Raw genomic sequence first — 21,701 nt, 5'->3', positions numbered from 1 at the left:
AGGACCACTCTAGGCACCCAGACCACTTCAGCTTAATGAGGTGGTCTGGGTGCCAGGTCCTTCTAGGGTTAACCCATTTTTTCATAAACATAGCAGTTTCAGAGAACTTCCCCCTATGTCCTCTAGTGGCTGTCTCATTGACAGCCGCTAGAGGCGCTTGCGTGATTCTCACTGTGAAAATCACAGTGAGAGCACGCAAGCGTCCATAGGAAAGCATTATGAATGCTTTCCTATGTGACCGGCTGAATGCGCGCGCAGCTCTTGCCGCGCGTGCGCATTCAGCCGACGGGGAGGAGAAGAGGAGGATCGGAGGAGGAGAGCAGGAGGAGATCTCTCCGCCCAGCGCTGGAAAAAGGTAAGATTTAACCCCTTTCCCCTTTCCAGAGCCGGGCGGGAGGGGGTCCCTGAGGGTGGGGGCACCCTCAGGGCACTCTAGTGCCAGGAAAACGAGTATGTTTTCCTGGCACTAGAGTGGTCCTTTAAAAGATGCAGTCTTGTCACCATAACCACTAGAGTCCGACTCTGGCCAGGAAGGTATATAAGAAAAAGGTTCTGAGCTTAGGCTGAAAGCATAATGAAACGTATACTTCAGTAAAGGGACAATTTGACACATTCATATGTGGCTTGTGGAGGGGTTAACAACTAGACTAATGTGCAAGCCAAATGCTTACGGAGCCAGGGTGTATGGGGAAATCTAAAGTATAACACATAACTATGGAGAACTAAACAATAATATATTTGCCAATGATATCAGCCGCCCTAGGCGTCAGGTAGGAGAGTCGGTAGTTTCCGGTGCTGCTCTTCTTGGCACAAAGGGAGTAATTCTCTCCACCGTCCAAGATGGTCATGCGTCCTTCCTAACAGTCTCCGTTGGTAGACCTAGGGATTGAAGGAATATTGTTGCCTCTGAAACGTGCAGCGGGAGATGTGTTTTGTGGATCCTTTCTGCTAATAGTCAGTGAAGGCCCCACTTGTATGGGATGGAATGCTCTCGTAGTAGTTGTGTAACTGGTCAGAACAACATCTGCCATGTGAGGGTATTTCTAGAAAAGTCTCTGTAAAAGACCAGGTGTGCTCCATCAAAGGGTACTGTGGGAGAGGTTTTAACAGTGCCCATGAAGGCCCCTCGGTCAGAGTCCTGTACAAACTTGAGCAATATATCCATAGGTGCGTCTTGGGGTGCTTTGGCAGCTGTTTGGTGGCATGAGTGTGGCAATAAGCCTCCTGCACTAATGGGGTAATTCAGCATTTGAGATGGTGTATATTCTCACATTGCGTGCTTTAGCCCCGTTAACTATGCTAGCCAGTTGTGCTGTCAGGTCTTCAAATTTCTTCTGTAATGAACCTAGAGCAGCATCTGTGCAGATAGTGCCAGTTTGGTGCTTCCCATGTCTCCCTCCACCGTTTCCACTCTGCTAGTGAGTGTGGTAACTTCCTCCCGGACTAGGGCCATATCTGCCTGAAACATGTCTTTGATATCCTAATAATAATATCCTGCCTCAATGCTCGTATGTCTACTTTAGTAGAGGGGGCAGAATCACCGTCCTCCAGAGTTGCCCGGGGCACAGAGCGTACCTGGGATGAGGTAGGAGGCAGATATTGGAGGCTGTCGTCATCCGACGATGCAGAGGAGTAGGCCTCGGCCAGCATCATCTTGGAAAGTGCAGGCCGCGCGGTCGGATGCATATACACTCCAATATCTCTGGAGCCTGAGCCTGGACCCGCTTGGTGCTTTTTACTTTTCTTCCCCATGTGTGAAGGAGTCCAGGGAGCCCCCTGGACCCTTGTAGGTAAGATAGTCCTGGGAGCCCCCCGGACCCCTGAAGAAAGCCGCGCTAATTGGGACACGCTCTCGGAGATGCACAGAAACACGTCCAGCTCGAACAGGTGCTGATTCCACCGCCTTACATTTTTGTCCTTATTTGGACTTTATTCGTTGGACGAGTTTCAGATGATAATTTTAGCCTGTGTATGATGCCCAAATAGGGACAAAACAGATGTTGCTGAAGTGGAATGGGGCTTACATTTTAGTGATATCCAGAAGACTATTGTAATGTTTATGGTGCTTGTACTGCCCTATTAATTCTGTTTTGGAATCGGAACTGTGAAATAGTGTTTTATCTACTGTGTGGCACTTGTAAACCACACATTTATATAACCCTATACATCTTTTAGAACATGTATGGTCATTAGTCATAAGTTAACTTTCAGAATAGGAAGTATCCCAAAGCAGAAGTGAAAATTACATATGCAAATAAACCCAAACACATTGACACAAGCCAGGCTTATTCACTACAGTGTAAATTGTCAGAAATGTAAAGTGAATTAAAAGTAAATTTTGTTTTGCAAAATTAACAACTGTATTTGTTTTCTTAATGTGACGACTTGCAAGAATTTATATATATATTTACAATTCATATTGCCGGTTTTATGTTTCTTTTATGGTGCTTAGGACACACCACAGATAGTATGGCTCCTTATTTATAGTCATGGCATACGGTACATGACTATTACAACCAAGAATGCAAGTAAAATATTTTCATGGCTCTTTGGAAAACAAAACCACATTCTATATGTACAAACTGTTGCACTGCTTTTTCTGATCTCCTATACAACTATATACACTATACAAACACTGACATTATCTCATTCAATTTTTTTTTTATCACAACTTTCCTCTTTGAACAGTTAATTTTTGGCTTTTAAACACAGAAATAGAAATATATGCACACCAAATAAAAAAAATATATATATATATATAAAATAAATAACTGAGAAAGCAAAGGTGACTTCTGAGATATGAGTTTGAAAAGCAATTATTACTGTTTCCACTAGGTGGCATACATGTTCTAAACATTTCTACCAAATATCTAACTATGTGTTTGATTAAGCACTTTTGTTAATAAACTACTACTAATATACTTTGATTTAAAAAAAAAAAAAAAAACATTATTCTTTATGCATGATGTGGAATAAAAGCAAGTCAACAATGGCAGGTTATCCATATGGTTTAAAAATGAGCAAGCTCAAATATGCCATTAATACAAAGAGAGCATATCATAGTACAGAAATGAAGACCTCATATTCGTTACGAACTCTGTGGTTAGGCTTCCTTGCTGCTAGACATTCCATCCCACATTCCTAACAACACCCACTTCCTTCTTCACCAGCACTGCCCACCCACTTGGGGCTCTCTTTGGCACATTCACTCAGTTGACATTCACTCTTAGACACCTTTGCATGTTCCCTTAGAAACATCCACCTGTCCATTCACCTCCTCTCAAACAAGAAATCATTATTCTCACTGTACAGTTACCCTTTCTCAGCTCAGATGCGCCCCTTTCTAGTATACAGTTACTTCTCACTTACCAACCGAGTTCCGTTCTTGCAACCCAGTCGTAAAATTAATTGGTCATTAAGTGAGGATGCACTACAGCGCATGCGCACCAGTGCAGGTCTATGTTCAGGGAAATTTCCTCGAACATAGACAAGCGCCGCAGAGCAGGGAATCACTCAAATCTATATTCGGGGAACATTCCCCGAGCGTAGATTAGATAGATTCCCTGCTCTTTTCCCTTTTCCTCTTTTACAGTGAAGGCTCTTAGGGTCGCATTATGAGTTTGGGTTCTGTGTGCAATAAAACCAAGTTGGAAAGTATACTAACACTGCATTTCATGTTAGTCATAAATCTTAATATGCTTGAAGGGAGCTGTGAGCTGTTAGTTTTGGTAATCACTGAATGTAACACCTAAGGGACCAAGTATAATTTCTTAGTCAAACAATCACTAGCTGGCAGTCTCTACTTTCTTGTTTGCCATCTTCAGATCAATTTATTTTTCCCTGTTAAGCAGCTATGGCATGAGTATAATGTTTGGCAGCCTCCAACTTAACCTAAGGGCTTGACAAGTCTTCTTTCCAAATGCTAATCTATTAGCCACTGCAAAGCATTGGGGACTAGTGAGTTAGCAAAGAGATTTGCAACCAAAGCTGAAATTTAATTTGTGTTTGCAAAGTGTCTTGAAAGGAACATTTAAGGATACGTGTAAAATGCAAGCATAGAGATTGGATATGTGAGATCTCCAGTCGTATGAATGGTGCAAAGAGTTCTATTGTAGATATATTTCTATCTCGCTTTTGTACATTTCAAGTGGGTTTGATAGGAATCCACTTCATATTTTGCATTTAACTATTACGTTAAGTTTTATAGGACGATTTGGTTCATACATGGTTTTCTCTGCGGTTTCCACAAGCATAATGCAAGATGAATGGATTTTAAATATTGGAAACACGTACATTGATTTTTCAAGACCTCTATTCACTAGACTTTGATAGTCAGGCACTTGGCAACTTCTCTCTAACTATATTAGCTTTAATTCATTTTAACGGAGTCAGGTTCAATGGCAGACATTGACCGCAAGCCCGATCCAAACTGTTAGGCATCCTGATGAATTTAGTTGCAGAGTCCTGATGAGTTGCAGCTGAGTTCAATTCTATGTATGTTAATGATACTCAGATTATCGTCCAGCAATCACTAACACAGGAGTAACCTCAGCGCAATTCCGTTTTTATGTCCTGTATGCAGTGTTGTGTTTGTATGTGTGAAACTGTTGTGTACTATTGCTTATTTAATTTATAGAACATTAAGCGTTTTGCAGTCCATAGAGATCACTTTGCATTATATGGTTTAAAACTTATAGCAATTTAGAATCTTATTTTGGCTGTGAGTTCAGGAATCCCCTAATAATGGTAAATGAGCTTTCAAAACCCATCAGCATCCTTTTCCCATCTGCTATAATATGTGTGTATTATGCAAGCCTCTAGCATTCAAATGCATATAGGTTGATGTGTCACATTGTTGCTTTAGGAATGCTTTCACAAATGTTTACAAGTACAACTCGAATTATTTGAAATGACGGTAATGCTTGAACATAAATTAATCTCATATACAACATCACAGCACAGGAGTTTAATTACATATTGAAACATTTTTGGTCTTGCTTTTTTTATTTTATTTTCTCTGTAACTATGCATTTCATAGCAGAGTGGTGGCTGCCATGAGTTCAGAATTATCTGTGCAGTTTATTGTCACTAACCAGCATTTAAATTGCAGCTGTATTTTGATAGGTTGAAAAGCCACAAGCAGCCAAACTATCCTCCATTTCTAGGAACTTTGTTTAAAACACAACATCACATGGCAGCCAAAAACAGATTAGGCAGATGTGTAATGTTTATCGTGTGAACATTTTTGCTCATGGATGTAAAAAGTCATTAATAGACAGGCACTTGCAAGTGTTTAACACTTTAGCTCTGTAGTTGGTAGGTGTGGGAAGAGGAATTTTGAAATGATTTTGAGTGAACAATATGCATGCAGTGGTAGAGCTACTTTATTTTAGGTCCCTCTGTGCCCCTCTTCCCTGCCCCCACCCCCTCATGTCCCCTGGTTTTGAAAGAGTTAAAAACTTTTTTTTTTTTGGTTACTGTTTCTAACCAAATCTGTCTCATCCTCCAGCAATGCCACACCGATGAGGGGAACCTAATGCGCATGTGCTCATTAGACCTTCCTTATAGGAAAGCATTAAATCGTTGCTTTCTGGTGGGGATTTTGAAGACACTGAACATAGTACTGTAGTAGTTAAAAATTAACTTGATAATTTTAGCCTCTGTTTTGCTGTTTAGTTTTAATTTCATTAGTTGTGTGAATAACCCTGTAAAGGTGAAGAATTAAAAATTTCTCATCTGTCTCATCCTCCAGCAATGCCACACCGATGAGGGGAATCTAATGCGCATGTGCTCATTAGACCTTCCTCATAGGAAAGCATTAAATCATTGCTTTCTGGTGGGGATTTTGAAGACACTGGACATGGTACTGTAGTAGTTAAAAATTAACTTGATAATTTTAGCCTCTGTTTTGCTGTTTAGATTTCATTTCATTAGTTGTGTGAATAACCCTGTAAAGGTCAAGAATGAAAAATTATCAAAATTGTAAAAATGATCCACATTTTCAGAAAAACCATAATATTGTTTTTTTTTTTTTTTTAAGGTTTTAGTTAAAAATGAAAAGTTCTGGGGGGCGGGGCCTGACAGCCAAGATGGCTGGACGCGTTTGTTAGCAGCTCCTGCAAATCTGAGCCTAAACTAGAGACTATCACACTTTAATCGACTACAACTCAGATAGGAGCCGATAGTGGATGGATAGCAAAGTGTGTGGGCACCCGTGGGTGTCCCTTCTAAGCCACAGCACTACAGTAATCCACCGTCCGAACATGCGGCCTAACGAGAATGGCGGCCAGGCACCTGGGGGAGACGGCCGATCTCCTAGCGCAGGGCCTGCTGTGACCGACGGCAAGTCTGCTGCCCTGCAACCCCCCCCCTATGGACCGGTGGGGGTTATCCCGGTCCCGCCAGGCTCATCCCATAGACTCACCCGGCTACCAAGCAACCCACGAGGCAATCTGGACAGAGAAGCCTAAGATGGCGGACGAGCTCTCCATGCGGAGGCGCGAACTGCACGGACCGGGGTCGGTCCACCCAGACTCTCCAAACCACACAAAACACCTCCTAGACAGAGCGTTCCAGCGATTCTGGCAAAGGCTGACAGATTGGATGCTGGCGTCACCGGCCCAACCACAGAAGAGAGAAAGCAAAGCGGCGACCCGCAGAGGGCCTGGACCCCCTAAGAGCCGAACGACCGCACAAGCCAACGGGAACCTCGATCCCGGCCTGATAAGTCGGAAGCCCACGCTGAACGCAAAGGTACCTCCTAGATGGCGGAGAACCCATAACTACATGAGGCGGCTACACAACAAACAGACCACAAAGCCTCGCTTACCTGCACACACGGGCGGGAGCCAAAGCGACAGACACCAGACACGGAGCTCTGAGACAGCCCATCACAAACAGAAGGAATCACACCAACGCCACCGGGCAAACGCAGCGAGCACCTGCTCACCACAGACCTGTACGCACAAATCAGGCTGGGGAGCCCACCAAGAGAACCGGCACTGGGCGCAGAACAGCTGGAAGATGAACGGAGACGCCAGACCGAGTTACCTAACGGACTACTTGCTGAAGCACATCCATGGCGTTGGATGAAAATATAGTTGATCTGGTTTCGCCTAGCATGCACCCATAACATGCCTTGGTGCTGCATCCTATCGGACTCTGGCGATCACATCCTTACAGCCCCCCACCACCTGGCAGCGGCCGAGCAGCCCTCGGGGACCACCAACACACTAGCAATGAGAGCGGTAACCTAACTATGCCATATGGTGTCAGTCTAGCATATACGGACAATCCAATGTTTAAACGCTCCACTTTCTACCACAGATCACTAGACATGTACAAATGAACTGAGCTATCACTTTGCCTCTAATCTGTGGTGTGCCTCTCCAGGCGGGATGCTTGGACACGACTGCGAGCCTACATGGACTACCCACGGGCCTCAACCACCCACTGATCAGCCGACTCCCAGACTGGCTGGCAACTCTGAGCAACACCACTCAAGGGGACAATGCTGTACCTGCAGCAGGCTAAGTAACCCTCCAGGAACTTGCACTGACTGTCTTGAACTTGCTGATATACGGATGATTAGACAGTCTAGTACAGTTAACTCTGCCAGGATCCCACTGTTTATAGGTTGGCCTAATGGACACTCATAACATACACATGTGCTGCACCCTCCACTATGATACACATCCCGATACCGACAAGACACACACAGCCTAGCACTCTTAGCTGAGTCTCACACCCTGTAAAGCATGAGAACACCAAATCCAAATGTTAGATCATTATAGCCCACACCTAGTCCCACTACACAAGGCACAACCATCAAGCCTCATGTTCTCGGTGGCACAATCCGTGCTCACGACATTAAATGCTGGTCGCTGCCTAGGAATCATAGCGAAACTACAAAGTTAACCATCAAAATATTCTAGAATGTTAGCATGTATATTACTGTTACCTTTTGTTGTAAGCTCTGATATGACCTGTTGTTAAGCTTAATCGTTATTACTAATTTACTAATATGTCTTATGACTGCCGAGGAGTTTATACTTGTGGTGTATTTCAATCTATTGTATTTTTTCTTTAGTTATTCTTTTTTGCTATAATTTACTTTTAGTCTAGACAGTACATCCTATGGTAAATATGCAATATACGCGCAATCTAGACATATATTTCCAGCTCATACGATAATCCTCTACTGTTTTAAAAAAAAGAAAATGTGCACTGTTCATCAAGCCATACTGTTGTTCACTATTGTTTATTGCTAAGATTGCATCAGCTATTGTGGCTGTGCAACCCTGTTTGTCAATCCATGCACGACATAAATAAAGAATTAAAAAAAAAAAAAAAAAATGAAAAGTTCTATAGTATTTTATATATATTTATGGAAAACACCACTTGCATACAAACACAGAGAGACCACCAGACTAATAACAATCTATTACCTCACATACAAAAAATGATTTGCATGTGCAATAGCCTCCCAATGCGCTCCTATGGGAAAGCATTGGATTGGTTAAGATCAAGTTTGATTATCTCAGCTGGGGGGCGGAGCCGGTAGCAACGACCCACACAGCACTGGAAAAAAAGATGAGCTAAGCACCTTACTAAACAGGGGCTGGAGACTTAAATTGCACTAGAACTTTAATGTCAGAAATACTGTCCTCTGGCTGTCGAGTATTATGTGATGTAACCCCCTATATGGTGTAGGAGAATACCCTTTGCTAACATTTTTTTTATAATTGTTTCTTGCTCATAGGGTGCGTGTCTACGACATGCGGTGTAGCAGGTCTCTCTGTTCACTGTATGCTCACCACTTGGGAGTCTCAGCTGTTCGTATGGATGACTGGAAAGTAGTTTCTGGAGGAGAAGAGGGTTTGACCTGTGTATGGGACCAGAGAATGGGGACCAAGTTATGGGAGATGCACGCCAGGTAATACATATTATGCATCTACATGGCCAACTCATTTCACAGAAAGAATTGTTAGCTCTTTAACAAATTATATCAAGTGTGTGTTTGGAAAGTCGTAACTGGCATAAATAGTTATGCCTTTTTACTATGAAACGCTGCCCATGTGGTCTTTAATCCATTTGCTGCCAGAAATGTTCTATATTATAGCATGGTGTTCACATTACAAGCCCAAAATCATCGGGCTCTCTGAATCGTGGCTAACCGCAAAAATACCTGACTCTGCCATTGCAATACATGGGTATTAATACTATAGAAATGACAGAGCAAAAAGAGGAGGCGGCATAGTCATTTATGTTGACAATTCCATAAAGTTCACCCCCTTACAAAACTTTAACTCTCCTGCCACCTTTGATTTCCTTTCTGGCACAATTGAGATCCCGTGCAGTAAATCATTGTTGCAGGAATCTACCGCCCACCCAGCTCTCCAGTGCAAACCCAAAAAGTGAACTGTTGGACTTTGGAGGTTTTAATATTGATTGGCTGAATCCTAAAAATAATAGTTGCATTGCCAGTTCAATAGGTCTCCCCCCGCCGGATTACGTAGGCGGGGGAGGAGCGTGTGCGGACTCTGACCCAGCGCTGAGGGACATCGGCGCTGGATACAGGTAAGTCACTGAATGGGGTTTTAACCCCTTCAGCAACTTGGGATGGGGGGTGGGCGGGAGAGGGGACCTGCAGTGCCAGGAAAACGGTTTGTTTTCCTGGCACTGGAGAGTCTTTTAAACCATTCCCTGCTCAATTGGATTCATAGAAACATAGAATGTGATGGCAGATAAGAACCATTCGGGCCCATCTAGTATGCCCAATTTTCTAAATACCTTATCTTATAGTTAGGATAGCCTTATGCCTATCCCACGCATGCCTAAACTCCTTTACTGTGTTAACCTCTACCACTTCAGCTGGAAGGCTATTCCATGCATCCACTACCCTCTCATTAAAGTAATACTTCCTGATATTATTTTTAAACCTTTGCCCCTCTAATTTAAGACTATGTCCTCTTGTTGTGGTAGTTTTTCTTCTTTTAAATATGGTCTCCTCCTTTACTGTGTTGATTCCCTTTATGTATTTAAATGTTTCTATCACATCCCCCCCTGCCTCGTCTTTCCTCCAAGCTATACATGTTAAGATCCTTTAACCTTTCCTGGTAAGTTTTATCCTGCAATCCATGAACCAGTTTAGTAGCCCTTCTCTGAACTCTCTCTAAATTATCAATATCCTTCTGAAGATACTGTCTCCAGTACTGCGTACAATACTCCAAGTGAGGTCTCGCCAGTGTTCTGTACAATGGCATGAGCACTTCCCTCTTTCTACTGCTAATACCTCTACCTATACAACCAAGCATTCTGCTAGCATTTCCTGCTGCTCTGTTACATTGTCTGCCTACCTTGAAGTCATCAGAAATAAACACCCCTAAATCCCTTTCTTCAGATGTTGAGGTTAGTACTCTATCAAATATTCTGTACTCTGCCCTTGGGTTTTTATGTCCAAGATGCATTATCTTGCACTTATCCACATTAAATGTCAGTTGCCACAACTCTGACCATTTTTCTAGTTTACCTAAATAATTTGCCATTTGGCTTATCCCTCCTGGAACATCAACCCTTTTACATATCTTCGTATCATCAGCAAAAAGACACACCTTACCATCAAGACCTTCTGCAATATCACTAATAAAAATATTAACGAGAATGGGTCCATGTACAGATCCCTGAGGTACCCCACTGGGGACAAGCTCAAGTTTTGCATATACTCCATTGACTACAACACTCTGTTGACTGTCACTCGGCCACTGCCTTGCCCATTCAACAACATTGGAATCTAAACTTAAAGATTTAAATTTATTGGTAAGCCTTCTATGTGCAACAGTGTCAAAAGCCTTACTGAAATCTAGGTAAGCAATGTCTACTGCACCACCCTGATCTATTATTTTAGTTACCCAATCAAAAAAATCAATAAGATTAGTTTGGCATTATCTCCCTGAAGTAAACCCATGTTGTCTCTGATCTTGAAATCCATGTGTTTTTAGATGTTCAATATGTTTTTAGATTTTTAGATGAGCCTGTCTTCACAACACCACTACCCTTAGTGTCTGAGCCTGTCTCCACAACACCACTAGCCTCAGTGCCTGTCTCCATAACACCACTACACCTGGTGCCTGAGAATGTCTCCATAATACTATTACACTCTGAAAGTGCAGAAAATGAATTATGTAGAGCAACAGACTGTGTTATATGCGTTTTATCCACATCTCTAAGTCTACCAGATCCTACAGTAATCCATCTGCCATTCCTAGTACGTCTCTGCGACAGTGGCTTTGCAGCAGTTTCAGCCTGAGTTTGTTTACCAGATAATTTACAAATTTCAGACTTCAAAAATACAATCTCCTGCCGCAATATAGAGAACTGTCTACAGATTAGACCACATCCAAATTTCCAAAAAGTGGAACGTGAAACAAATGCATAACAACTATTACACTGAACTATGTCAGCCATTTCAATAAAGTGAATAATTTAAATCAAACAAATCTTAAATTGTTGTCCTCCTGAATACCACAGATTACCTCCAGTTTATCTCCAGAATATCTCCAACCACACACTTCGAAGCAGCACTCTCCCGAATATCTCCAACCACACACTTAGAAGCAGCACTCTCCAGAATATCTCCAACCACACACTTCGAAGCAGCACTCTCCCGAATATCTCCAACCACACACTTAGAAGCAGCACTCTCCAGAATATCTCCAACCTCACACTTAGAAGCAACACTTAGATGAAGCAACCAAGCCATATTAGCCAAGCTAATGACCACAACCCTTATATAACTCCTAAAATCACCACCCACTAGGAGTGTTTAACACCTGGGTAGGCCTATGCTTATTTGCAAACATTAGCTAATTTAACCAGCAATTAATAGCAAGTAGCTAACTAATCAAATCAAATGCCTTATAATTACCAACAGGAAATCAAACCTTGTGCAATCAGCAACCTTTTCCTACAGATGAATCTTACCTGTAATAGTAGAAAAGAAAACTCTTAGAAAAAATCCTAGACAGGGGGAGGCGGGGCCAGGCACTCAACATGGCCGGACGCATTTTCAAATAGCTCCGGCTATTCAAGCTTAGAATTGCGGCCAAATTGCCCACAATTACTGCAGTAGTCATCCTGGTGCCCCTGTGGACTGACACCCTAACTCCTTGTACCAACCTCTGCAGGGAGGGAAAAGGTCTGACAGACATTTACCTTGATTGAGGCCTACGGCCTGGTGTGTCCGGAATTTGGGGGAAACGGGCGATCGCCCAACCCGGTGAACACGCCTCGCTGAGACTTTTCCTGCATCACCCGGGCATCACCCAAAGGAGAGGCCGAAACAGAAAACGGGGAAAGAAGTATCCTCACCGGGGAAGCTCAAGCCCACAAGCGTCTCACCCCGCGACTATAATCCTACCTGGGCAGAGGGCTTCAAGAGGTATTGCCTCACTGCATCCCCCACGCCGGTTGCAGACCTACCGCACAAAGCGAAAGACACCTGGTTTTCACGACTGCCCCCAGAGCACAGTTACCATGGGGTGGCCTGCTGAGCAGTTACAACTGTTAGTCACTCAAATGTTTTATTTAGCATGTTTATGTTCAGCAGGTAATTTCATACTTACTGCTTTAAATCAGCTTGTAAAAATCTCCATGCTAGCCAGGATTCCGCAGTTTTGTTTCTCATCATAGAGTCCTATCACAAATGGCTAGTTTGTGTTTCTTGATTAATTATTTTATCTTTTAAAGTGTGCATATTAATTGGACACTCAGAGATCTAACCAATGCTTTGTAATAGCTTATTTTGTTTCACACCAAATGTCGCTGTTTAATTGAATATGCTTCTCTGCACACCTAAAATACAGAATATAAAAGATAGACGATCATATAGGATTGTGCTAACTATTGTTGTACATGCACCTCCTGTGACTCCTAATGGGCAGGTCTCCTAACTACCCAACCTACCTATAGATGCCCTCTTAGCAATTTACACGGGACAAATGCCTTTCATGTGTGTCAAGCGTGTTTAATACCAACACAGCCTTGTATTATATTGCGATTTTAGTGTAAGTTACCTAACCTGGCAGGTCTCATAGCCAAACTCCAATATATGCCCGCACCTAGCCTGTACCAAGATTTTTGTCTGGATAGACCTACCTGGGTATTGTACTATCCTCACAAAACAAAACTGTTTAGAGAGCGCTATATATACAGATGTAATAAGTGACTAATTAGTAGAAAGCTGCTATAACATACACATGAAAATTCTCAGATATTTTCAGATATAAACAACACGAAAAAAACAAGATGTTAAGCGCTAAGTGAATAAACCCCTTATATGGCAAGCAGGTTTCACTATGGACACATGGTGAAGGAAGTCCATATAATATTGTATGACAATTACTGATGTAAATTAACCAGCATAATAGGTGAAAAAAAACACACGCGGGGGGGGGGGGGGGGGGGGGGAAGAGACAATGCCTGCGACAAAATCCTCCTTCAGGTGATTGTAGCGGAGGGCAGTATTAGAGTCCACGATCTCCGCTGGTTTCACAGGTAAATCCACAGTCAGCGCTGAAAAGTAATGCAAGTCCCCAAATCCTCCCAATAACCGGACGAAACACAGTTTGGGAGTCAACTAACTCGCTTTATTCACAAGATGGCATATTTAAGCAGTTCCCCATGCAAGGGGTTTCCTTACAGACAATTCAGGGGATTTCTCCCATCAGACATTGTAATTCTCCCAACAGGCACTGCTGCACGAGAGGGATACTCCCACCAAGATGGACGCTTAAGTGGATTATCTCCTCGTGCAGCAGAACCGACAATTTACTTTAAAATACATATTTTGTATAATATTCGGTACATTGAGACAACCGAACGTTCGGTAGATAGCTGGGGTCTGAGCGCACCTTTTGTGAGAATACCGCTCAGATCCCAGCTGAAATGACCGAACGCCGCAACAAATACTGTTCTGCATAGAAGTTCCCCTCAATCTGTCGATTACCTTTAGGGGAACGTTTCTACCGAAAACCGGGCTCCCGAACGGCCTGGAAGTGCAGCGGTGTTTTCATCATCGAGTAGCCGTTTTTAGTTCCAGGCGCTCGATGACCAAACACCGCTGCAAAATAGACGAACCAAGATGGCCGACCGCCGCATGGTCGGTAGCCGAACGACGGCCACCCAGGAGGGTCTATAATTACCGATTGCAACATTGTTGCAACCGGTTAACAAGCGCCACACGACCATAAATGTGTGATCTATCAGGGGGGCCCGGATTCGTTTGGCGAACAGCCTAGATAGCCACTGTTCGCCGAACCAGGTACTTGGATGCTGGTAGCTTACGGCTGCCAGCATGCGAATTACCATAGCAAAATACACACATAGCACACAGTACAGCCTACAGACAACCTTCTCCGATTATAGTCCAGAAGTGGCTAGGTTTGCCACAATGCTCCCCCAGATCCAAGCCGGCATACACAGTCTGATCCCAATGGATCGGCTTGGGGAGGTCCGGGAGAGTACTCACAGATCACTTTTCAAGGTCAGTTTGTCTAGATAACCCGTCGGCGTTACCGTTTTGTTTCCCTGGGCGATAGTGAATAGTAAAATCAAAGGGCTGTAGCGCCAAACTCCAGCGCAGCAGCCTGGCGTTGTCCCCAGCTACACGGTTCAGCCACACCAACGGGTTGTGATCGGTGAGTAGGGAAAAGGGTTGTCCATATAAATAAGGCTGTAATTTCTTAAGGGCCCACACCACGGCCAGGCACTCCTTCTCAATGGCGGTGTAGCTTACTTCTCGTGGCAATAACTTCCGGCTCAAGTAAGCTACGGGATGCTCTCCGCCATCGGTTCCAACTTGGCTCAGCACTGCCCCCAATCCAAACATTGAAACATCTGTGTGAACAAGAAATCGTTTAGTTGGATCAGGAGCAGCAAGTACAGGAGCATTAGTTAAGGCGGTCTTTAGTTGTTGGAATGCCTGCTCACACTCTGGGGCCCAGACAACCTGTCGGGGAAGATTCTTACGGGTCAAGTCAGTCAGGGGTTTGGCCAGGGCGCTATAATTGGGCACAAACTTTCTATAGTACCCGGCGGTACCCAGAAATGCTAACACCTGGGTTTTTGTCCTAGGGGTCGGCCATTTAGCTACCGCTTCCACTTTAGCTGGTTCGGGTTTCTGTTGCCCGCTTCCCACCCGGTGGCCCAAGTACTGCACCTCTGCCATCCCTATATGGCACTTACTGGGTTTCAGCGTCAACCCTGCCTCTCCAATGCGATCTAGTATGGCCCCTATGTGTTGTAGGTGCTCTGCCCAGGTCTGACTGAATATGGCTATATCGTCTAAGTAGGCACAGGCGTATTCCTGGAATCCGTCCAGTAACCGATCTACCATCCGCTGAAACGTCGCCGGAGCGTTTTTCATCCTGAATGGCATGACTCGAAATTGATACAAGCCAAACGGGGTGACAAACGCTGACTTAGGGATGGCATCCTCGGCTAGTGGAATCTGCCAGTATCCCTTACATAAATCTATGGTAGTGAGATACTGGCCCCGTGCCATCTTATCCAGCAGCTCGTCTATCCGGGGCATCGGATAGGCATCAGACACCGTTTTGTCATTTAGCCTCTGGTAGTCGACACAGAAACGTGTTGTGCCGTCCTTCTTGGGTACCAGTACTACCGGCGATGCCCAGGGGCTATCGGAATGTTCGATAACCCCTAGCTGCAACATCTCAGCTATTTCCTTTTCCATGTGTGTCCTGACTGCTTCAGGGACGCGGTACGGAGTCTGCCGCATAGGGAGCTGTCCCGGGGTTTCTACTCGGTGGGTGGCTAGCGGAGTGTACCCAGGCAAATTGGAGAAAGTAGCCCCTTTAGCTACAATCAGCTCTTGTACCTGGGCACGCTCTCGAGGGCTTAGCCGCTCCCCCAGCTGAACCCCCTTGGAGGGCTCGGTCTGCTCTTCCTGTTCTAACAGGTCAGGTAGGGGCAGGTTCTTCTGATCCTCAGAGGCCGAGGCGCATATCGCCGCCACGTCCTCTGTCCTCTCATGATAGGGTTTGAGCATGTTCACATGGAGCATGCGTCTCTTCCCTACCCCTGAGCAGGGGCCAATCACGTAGGTGGTGTCACACCTCTGTTCCACCACCTGGTATGGGCCTTGCCAGACGGCCTGCAGCTTGTCTGTGCGGACAGGTTTTAAAATCAAAACCTTCTGCCCTACCTGAAAGCTGCGGTCTCTGGCTCCCCTATCGTACCAACGGCGCTGGTGTTGTTGGGCCGCCTGGAGGTTGGTGCGCACTTCCTGAGTCAGGGCCTCCAGACGGTCCCGGAATTCCAGTACGTACGATACAATAGGGGTTCCATCTGGGCTACTCTCTCCCTCCCAATGCTCTCTAATGAGGTCTAACGGTCCCCGTACCCTTCTCCCAAACAGCAATTCAAAAGGGAAAACCCTGTGGACTCTTGGGGTACCTCTCTATAGGCGAAGAGTAAATGGGGCAGAAAACGCTCCGTCTCTGTGGGCCTCTCCGAACGTACGGAGCATCTGCTTCAGCGTACCGTTAAATCTCTCGCATAAGCCATTGGACTGGGGGTGGTACGCAGAATTTACTATCGGCTTAATGCCACATATTTTCCACAGTTGCTGGGTGACCTCGGCGGTGAATTGGGTGCCCCTATCGGATATTATTTCTTGGGGAAACCCTACCCGGGAGAATATTTTCATTAACGCCTCGGCCACCGTCTCGGCATGGATATTCGAGAGAGCTACGGCCTCGGGGTATCGGGTGGCATAGTCCACTACTGTTAAGATTAACCGTTTTCCGGAGGGACTGGGTTTGGGTAATGGTCCCACTATGTCAACGGCCACCCTACTGAAAGGTTCTGAAATAATCGGGAGGGGACATAATTTAGCTTTGTGACAGTCACCTCGCTTGCCTACTCGCTGACATATATCACAGGAGGTGCAGTATTGTCTTACATCTTTAGAAATCCCTGGCCAGAAAAATGCATGGGTTAACCTATATCGGGTACGAGTCATTCCTAGATGTCCGGATAAGGGGATATCGTGAGCAATCCTAAGTAGCTCGGGACGGTATTTCTGGGGAACCACTAACTGTTTGGTGGTCACTGTGACGGACCCTCCCACTCCCCGTTCTGCAATGCGGTATAGTAGCCCTTTCTCCCAAGTGTACCGCTCCCCCTCTGTCCCCTCCTGGTCAGTGCGTACCCTGTCTCTGTACACCTGCAATGTGGGATCTGCCTTCACCTTGGCTTCAAACTTAGCTGGGGTATCCCAGGACATACGTGTCGGGTGGGGGTCTTGTTCTCTTACCTGAGCCTCAGAGTGTGTAGGTGGAGCCGTGGTGCGGGCCTGTTGCCGGGTGGTGACTGGATGGGCTTCTTGGTAGGGAGCCTGTGGGACAAAAGCAGATCTCATCTGGCCCAAGTCATTCCCCAGTACCACATCCGCGGGTAGGTTTTGCATGAGACCTACTTCCACAACCCCCTCCCCCACACCCCAATCCAAATGTACTTTAGCAGTGGGCAAACGGTACACTGCTCCCCCTGCCACCCTCACGGCCACTGATCCACCAGTATGAGCGGACCCGGAGACTAGATGGGGTGCGATCAAGGTGAGCGTGGCTCCGGAATCTCGGAGCCCTTGTACTTCTTTCCCCTCCAGCGTCACCAGCTGGCGATGATGCTGCCTGTTGTCAGTGGCTCGGACCGACATCACCTCGTGTAATACCCCTAGTGGTTCCTCGGGTTGAACACTCCACATCTCTTGGGCCGCTGGTTCCCGCTGATAATAATGGGCTGCAGCCCTTGGTGCGGGATTCGGTCGTGCTTGGTTCCAGGTGGGTCTGCCCCGATTTTGGGTGCATTCCCGGGCTATATGCCCCCACTGTTTGCAAGAGTGGCACTGGATATTGGCACGTCCATTGTACCGGGAGGCGGGTGGTACATTCCCTGGGGCCGGGCGAAAAGGGGTTGCAGTGGGAACCTGGGAAATGGGAACGCTGGGTGACCCTGTGGGTCGCGGGTAACTCTTGGAGAGGGTTATCTAATGCCTTCTTGCATCAAAATGCTGGTCGGCTAAGTGTGCCGCCTCGGTTAGGGTGAGAGGCTTCCTGTCCCGCACCCATTCTTGTGTCACTGGAGCCAACCCGTCGAAGAATTGCTCCAGCAGCATTAACTGCCGCAATCCTTCCATGGTAGTGGCTTGGCTCGCTTGTATCTACCCTTGGGATGCTTGGTCCAGCTTGTGTGCCCACTCAGCATGGGAGTCTTTATCTGTTTTTTTCAGGTTTCTAAATTTCCGCCGGTATGCCTCTGGGGTGATGGCATACCTTTCTAATATCGCTCGTTTCACTTTCTCATAGTCCTTGCTGTCCTCGCTGGGTACAGCGCGATATGCTTCAGCTGCCCGCCCTGCCAGCCTACTTGCCAGCAGGGGGACCCACACTGCCCGTGCTAAGTCATGTAAATCACACAGCCTCTCAAAATCTTGTAAAAACCCATCGATTTCATCCTTCTCCTCGCAGAATACTTTAAATGCTTGATAAGGAATTTGGGGTTTTACCTGGCTGTAGGATGACCCCGTCGTGGGCTCTGCTCGAGATGCTGTATACTGTGGGCTGTGTGCCATCACGTACTCCTGCACATTTGCCATCACTAGGTTCAACATGTCCACTTATATAGGCTGTGGTAGAAATGCCAGCCTGGTCCTCATTTCTCTCTCGTAGAGAGTTTCTTCCATGACTGCTGGGGGTGTAGCGCTGCGGGCTTGGTCTCCCTCCATCAGCTCGGCAATTAGTACAGCCTTGGGTTTGCTGCTGGCTACTTTACCCCTGGCTTCTAGTAGTTCTTTTAACGTCTGTCTCTTTAGCTTAGAATAATCCGTCTCCATTCACTTCGGTAGTCGGTTCTTTCGTTGAATTCTGCTTGCCATTCCCTTTTTTCATTCGGCAGTTGCAATTTGCACGAATTGCGCTTTTTCGGCTGTAAGGTCGGATCCCGTCGCTTGCCACCAATTGTAGCGGAGGGCAGTATTAGAGTCCACGATCTCCGCTGGTTTCACAGGTAAATCCACAGTCAGCGCTGAAAAGTAATGCAAGTCCCCAAATCCTCCCAATAACCGGACGAAACACAGTTTGGGAGTCAACTAACTCGCTTTATTCACAAGATGGCATATTTAAGCAGTTCCCCATGCAAGGGGTTTCCTTACAGACAATTCAGGGGATTTCTCCCATCAGACATTGTAATTCTCCCAACAGGCACTGCTGCACGAGAGGGATACTCCCACCAAGATGGACGCTTAAGTGGATTATCTCCTCGTGCAGCAGAACCGACAATTTACTTTAAAATACATATTTTGTATAATATTCGGTACATTGAGACAACCGAACGTTCGGTAGATAGCTGGGGTCTGAGCGCACCTTTTGTGAGAATACCGCTCAGATCCCAGCTGAAATGACCGAACGCCGCAACAAATACTGTTCTGCATAGAAGTTCCCCTCAATCTGTCGATTACCTTTAGGGGAACGTTTCTACCGAAAACCGGGCTCCCGAACGGCCTGGAAGTGCAGCGGTGTTTTCATCATCGAGTAGCCGTTTTTAGTTCCAGGCGCTCGATGACCAAACACCGCTGCAAAATAGATGAACCAAGATGGCCGACCGCCGCATGGTCGGTAGCCGAACGACGGCCACCCAGGAGGGTCTATAATTACCGATTGCAACATTGTTGCAACCGGTTAACAAGCGCCACACGACCATAAATGTGTGATCTATCAGGGGGGCCCGGATTTGTTTGGCGAACAGCCTAGATAGCCGCTGTTCGCCGAACCAGGTACTTGGATGCTGGTAGCTTACGGCTGCCAGCATGCGAATTACAATAGCAAAATACACACATAGCAAGTTATACATAGCACACAGTACAGCCTACAGACAACCTTCTCCGATTATAGTCCAGAAGTGGCTAGGTTTGCCACAGTGATGTACCTTTAAATATAGAAAGAAAAATACATAGCGTGATACCGTAAAATATATATTGGTTTATTAACAATCTGTGGCCCCCAAATTAAAAACTCTTACAAGAGATATATGTGGTTCTTGTCTCCAAGTCCCACACAACAGCTTGTCTGTTTTAGCCCAGCGGCTCTTTAAAACACGTTACCGATCCCAGTCGTCTGCAGTTGATGTTTAAAGTCTCGTGCACTTGGACAAGTTGTTTATCAATGCAGGTAAATGCTGGAATCTCGATTTAAATGTTCGGCTTACTGGTGTCTTTAGTAAGTTGATTTCATCAATTTCATCTACGCGTTACGCCTGCTAGAACCCAGGCTTTTTCAAGATTGTACTATCCTGTTTATCTCCTGTTTATAACCAAAAAACTGTGCGTGCCCCATCCAATGGAAGCATGTTCAACACTCGACTTGTTACATAATTTGACTCTTACAAACAAAAATGTGCTATGGTATCGATGCCATACCAATGTTATAATATGTTTACGAATTTGTCTGCACCAGCTGTCGTGGCAGTGCAAACCTATGTGTTCTTCTTATGCACAAATAAAATAAAGTTTGAGAAAAAAAAAAAGGAAATCCTAGACCGAGTCCAGGAGGCAGGTGTTCTTGGATAGAATCCAGGAGGCAGGTGTTCTCCCTAACCGTTTCAGTGACCACTGCTTGGTGTACTGCGTGCGCTAAATAAAAGCTACTAAATTCTCTCCCAAGGTTAAAATCACCAGGTCCTTAAAAAAAAAATAATCTTGAATCCTTTCTAAATGACATCAAGTTCCTCCTATGGCACAGATTAAACTTAATTCCAAATCTAGACTGTGCAGTTGAATTCTTTCAGTCTGAACTCCTACAAGTTTGGAATTTGCATGCCCCGCTTTGTAAGGTGAGAGTAAAAGGGGCACATATGAATTGGATCACAGCTGACCTCATTCAAGTGTACCAGTTTCGGGATTCATTGTGGTCAAAGTTCAAGCGTATTGGCTCTATGAACGATCACTGTGCATATAGACAATCGCAAAGTAAATGCACAAAACAAACAAAATTGGCAAAGGCATAATATTTCTGTGAAAATCGGAACAATAACATTTCAAACCCTAGAAACTTTTGGAAAGTCATAAATAACTTACAAACTCCCACAATCCACTTCCAACCTTCCACTGTCAACGTAGACAACCAAACCCCGTAACTTCCTTTTAGATGTAGCAAATTACTTTAACAAATATTTTATCAGATGCTCCACTACCCTGATTGCCAAGCTAATAAATGACACTCATCCTGAAACTACAAATGTGGATCAGGCCTCACTAAATTTGCAAAGACCCAATATAGACATGTTCAATTTCAGACCTGTACCTATTAGTGTCATTAAGAAACACCTTAATAATCTAAAAATGAAAAACCAGTCTAGACCTGATCAAATCCCAGAAATGCTGTTGCTGCTCAATGCGCCTTGCGCCGGCAATTGCAAAACCTGTCACAACCCTAATTAACGAATCCTTGGTGTCTGGATACATACCCAAACTTTGGAAGACTGAGAGAGTAGTGCCTATCCATAAAAGTGGTGACACTACTTTGGTTTCTAACTATCGCCCAATATCATTGCTCCCAACATTGTCAAAAATCTTAGAAAAATGTGTCCATACGCTATGTGAGCATTACCAACAATCTAACTAT

At 45.2% G+C, this 21,701-nt stretch overlaps 1 protein-coding gene across 2 annotated transcripts in view; it reads left to right on the top strand.

Moving 5' to 3' along the window:
• FBXW8 (F-box and WD repeat domain containing 8) overlaps positions 1-21,701 on the top strand; it is a 169,566-nt gene that overhangs the window by 135,224 nt on the left and 12,641 nt on the right. For both annotated transcript variants that reach the window (XM_063454201.1, XM_063454200.1), the window contains exon 9: positions 8,762-8,935. In XM_063454201.1, the coding sequence (XP_063310271.1) occupies positions 8,762-8,935 (174 nt within the window). The remainder of the gene's footprint in view (positions 1-8,761; positions 8,936-21,701) is intronic.

The sequence above is a fragment of the Pelobates fuscus genome, chromosome 5 (assembly GCF_036172605.1).
Source record: "Pelobates fuscus isolate aPelFus1 chromosome 5, aPelFus1.pri, whole genome shotgun sequence".
NCBI lineage: Eukaryota > Metazoa > Chordata > Amphibia > Anura > Pelobatidae > Pelobates > Pelobates fuscus.
Note: the sequence above shows the minus strand (reverse complement) of the source record. Positions and strands in the feature narration are given on the sequence as shown.